The sequence below is a fragment of the Abrus precatorius genome, unplaced genomic scaffold, assembly GCF_003935025.1.
Source record: "Abrus precatorius isolate BTA unplaced genomic scaffold, Abrus_2018 Scaffold11, whole genome shotgun sequence".
NCBI lineage: Eukaryota > Viridiplantae > Streptophyta > Magnoliopsida > Fabales > Fabaceae > Abrus > Abrus precatorius.
The window spans coordinates 11159313-11162932 of record NW_020874303.1 but is presented as its reverse complement, the minus strand read 5'-3'; the positions used below and the strand labels follow the sequence as shown (position 1 = coordinate 11162932).

General features: G+C 29.6%; 1 protein-coding gene across 1 annotated transcript; it reads left to right on the top strand.

Annotated features, from left to right (window-relative positions):
• The first annotated feature begins 1664 nt into the window (after positions 1-1664).
• Positions 1665-3305, top strand: LOC113856350 (MLP-like protein 43). The gene is made up of 2 exons (XM_027488134.1): positions 1665-1857; positions 3031-3305. The coding sequence occupies exons 1-2, from the start codon at positions 1665-1667 to the stop codon at positions 3303-3305; spliced, it is 468 nt and encodes a 155-aa protein (XP_027343935.1).
• Positions 3306-3620: the final 315 nt, after the last annotated feature.

Below are 3620 nucleotides of genomic sequence, written 5' to 3'. Positions count from 1 at the left end.
CATTTGAAACTATTCAACTTCAAAAAAACAAGTGCGTATCAGTGAACAAACACAAAGTTAGAGTGAAAATGTCTAAACATAGCCAGAAAACAAAGAAATGATTATGAATATACCTTAAAATTGCAAATGCGATATTAACGGTGCTTATTCTTATGCAAAATCTTCTCAGAAAACACTGAACAAAGACAAATTTGGAGGTACAAACAGGGTACGGGGATAGAGATAACCAGATTTAGGGCTTAGGGTTTAATATGAATTACTACATTTGAGAGCGGTTAAGAAATAATCGCTCTCTAATATACACCTTTCAAAGCGGTTTCACGTGTCAACAGTTCTCTAAAGTTCTAAGAGCGGTTCCAACTCCAAAGTACACTTACGAGAGCAGTTCCAGATGAAGCACTCTCAAAAGTATATATTAATAAGGCTATATTGAATATCGGTTTATCGCTAATCATTCTCTTAGTGAGTTATACAAAGCAGATTTTACTAATTGCTCTCCAAAATTACGCTTCAAAAATTCATTTTTGGCGTAGTGTTGCTATTTTTGTGGCTAAATAAATTTTCAATCAAATTTTTTATTTTAGCTACCAAATTTTTCAGTTGCTAAATGAGTTTTTTCTTGTTATGAAATCTTGGCACAATATTCTTAAGCATCATCTATGTCTATAACACTCTCTGCAATCTCAGGAGAAAGTGTTATCATGATCCAAGATACAAAAATGTTATTGCATCTTTCCCAAGCATCCCCAATTGGGTCACTATTCTTAGGTTTCTTGATAGAACCATCAAGAAATTTGTATTTGTTCTTGGACAACATTATTTTCTTAAAGTTCTTCCTCTAAAACTGGTAATTGACCCCATTTAGTTGAAGGTAAAAAATTAATGATGGTTGGGTTTTCTCCTGGGTTGAGATAACATGTACTTGACGGATTTTGTGATTGATCCTCATCGGATCGAGCATTTTTCTTTGGTTAATTTTTCTTCTTCAGCCATAAATGAAAACAAAAAAAAGTTAGTAGAAGAGCATGAACGTGAAGAAGAAACAAGCGTGGTAAAGCCCTCACAAGGAGAGTTCTGGACCATAAAATAATATGAATTAAACTGAAAATTATATATTATATTCACAGAAATGATATTTGCTGGCTTTACACAAGAAAGTCCAAAACAAAAAAAGGCAAACCAGCAAAATAAATAACAAATAACCAACTAACGATTAATTTCCGAGTTCCTAATTTTTCTTTATTAACTAATATTATGAAGTTGTAAGTGAACCAAATTGTTCTTCAATTTTCCAAGAATTTTAGATCATCATGATTATCATTTGTTTATTATATACGTGGCCCGGTAGAGCCATATCATTGCCAGCACCTTTTTCCCAGCCGGAATCTGTAAAGGAAAGATGTTACAGCTGCTAGTGGTGGTTATGGTAACATCCCCGAGCACATATTCCCTTCACAACTTAAAATTAAAATAAATCTTAATGGGATGCTGCCATAACTGTGCACTGAATAATTAATACGTTTTTATGCATTATTTGATTTATCTTTTGATTTCTGTTAACTTTTTCAAGACTATAAATACAGCTATTGTGCACATTATTTTGTATACCATCTTGAGAGAGAAGAAATAGTTATTTTCTATATCATCTTAAGAGAGAAGAAATAATGGCAAACTCTCAACTTCAGAAGATGGAAACTAAAGTGCATATCAAGGCTTCTGCTGAGAAGTTCTATGATGTTATGTGCAACAGGACACACCATATTGCCAAAATTTGCCCTGAAAAAGTACAGGCTGTTAACATCCATAAGGGTGAATGGGGTAACGAAGGATCTATCATCACCTGGAATTATTTACTTGGTATGAGAACTATGACTTCATAATTTTATCGATGAACAGATAGGTTCCTCTTGCATGTTTTGCACTTTTACACATTATTTTACATCCATCATACAAATAATTTTATCTCACATTAATATTTCGCCCTTCTTTTATTAAGCTACTTTAATTTCTCTGGAGAAATGAAGGATACATCACAAGTAATTGTTATTAGTAAATTCTATAAATTTTATGTCTTGCTGATGTCGGTGATAGTCAGAAATTTTGGAATGTCTTAGTAGATGGTTTAACTTAAATATGATGAGATCCTTGAAAATATATATATATATATATATATATATATATATAAAAACTAAAATTACATCACTTTCATTAATTGTAAAATTAAAAATAAATAATTTTATTTTGTAATGGCTAAAAGAAGTCATATTCTTAAGAATTAAAACATATTTATTTTTTATTTTCTAAGAAAATTAACATAGTTATTTCTCTAAAATAAGTTAAACTCCATTAAATGAATAAAAAAATTGAATTTTTTATAATGTTCAAATTTAAAATAAAAACCGCTATATGCAAAAGTGATTGATTAAATTCATTTCTACCCTTTTCAAATTAAATTATTGTCTTTGAGTTTAAAAAATATATATAGAAACGGTTTCACTAGCTTAAAAATACGACATCATTTTTTTGTCATTAACTTTTTTTTGTCCTTAAAAATTACTTCAATCATAATTTTTTAATTCCTAGCGAAGAATTAAAATTATGTCATCTTTATTAAATATAAATAATTTTTTATAAAGACTAAAAAAAGTTAAACTTTTAAGAATTGAAAACATATGTAATATTTTTAAAATTTTTGCAAAATACTAAAAAAAACAATAAAAATTATATGTTCTTATATTAAAATAAGCTAAATCAGACTAAATAAACCAAATGGTACTTTTTTACAGTGTTTAATTCAAAATAGAAAGCACTCTATAAGCAAATTAGTTTACTGTATTTACTTACAGCCCTTTCAAATCAAACTATTGTGTTAGAACATACCAAAAAAAAATAAAAAAGATTTTACTACTATATATTAGATATGTCTATTTGCAGTTCATAATGTTCATTCTATCTTGACTTTAAAGTGATGGTGATTACTAAGACCAAATTTTTATTTTTATTTTTATTTTTTGTTTTGGACAACAATAGATGGGAAAGCTTCTATGGGTAAGGAGGTGGTTGAAGGCATAGATAGGGAAAATAATAAAATGACCTTCAAGGTTATAGAGGGAGACATATTTGGATACTACAAGAGCTTCAAGGTCATAATGCAAGCTACTCCAAAGGTAAATGGCAGTGAAGTGCATTGGGTTATGGAATATGAGAAACAAAATCACGACATTCCCGATCCTCACACATTGTTACAATTACTGGTTGAGATCAGCAAAGGCATTGATGCTTACCTTACCCAAGACCAAAAATAAATCAACATCAATATAAAGCTCATAGCAATGTTCTATGCTAAAGCAATTAAATAAAAAACGATGTTATGTGTGGAGCTTAATTGCTCTTTACTATCAGTTATATATGTTAAACGATTAATAAATTGCATCAGCCTCAACTAAGCGTGAACTGGGCAAGGAAAAGTAAGTTATGTTGCTATGTTATGTGTACTCTGTGACTTAATGGTTATCAAAGTCTTTTCCTGTATTAGTCTCCATCTTATTTGTCAGTTTTACTCTCTTTTTCTCTTGATCATTTGCGTTGTGGTTGGTAATTTTAAATTAAGACATCGATCG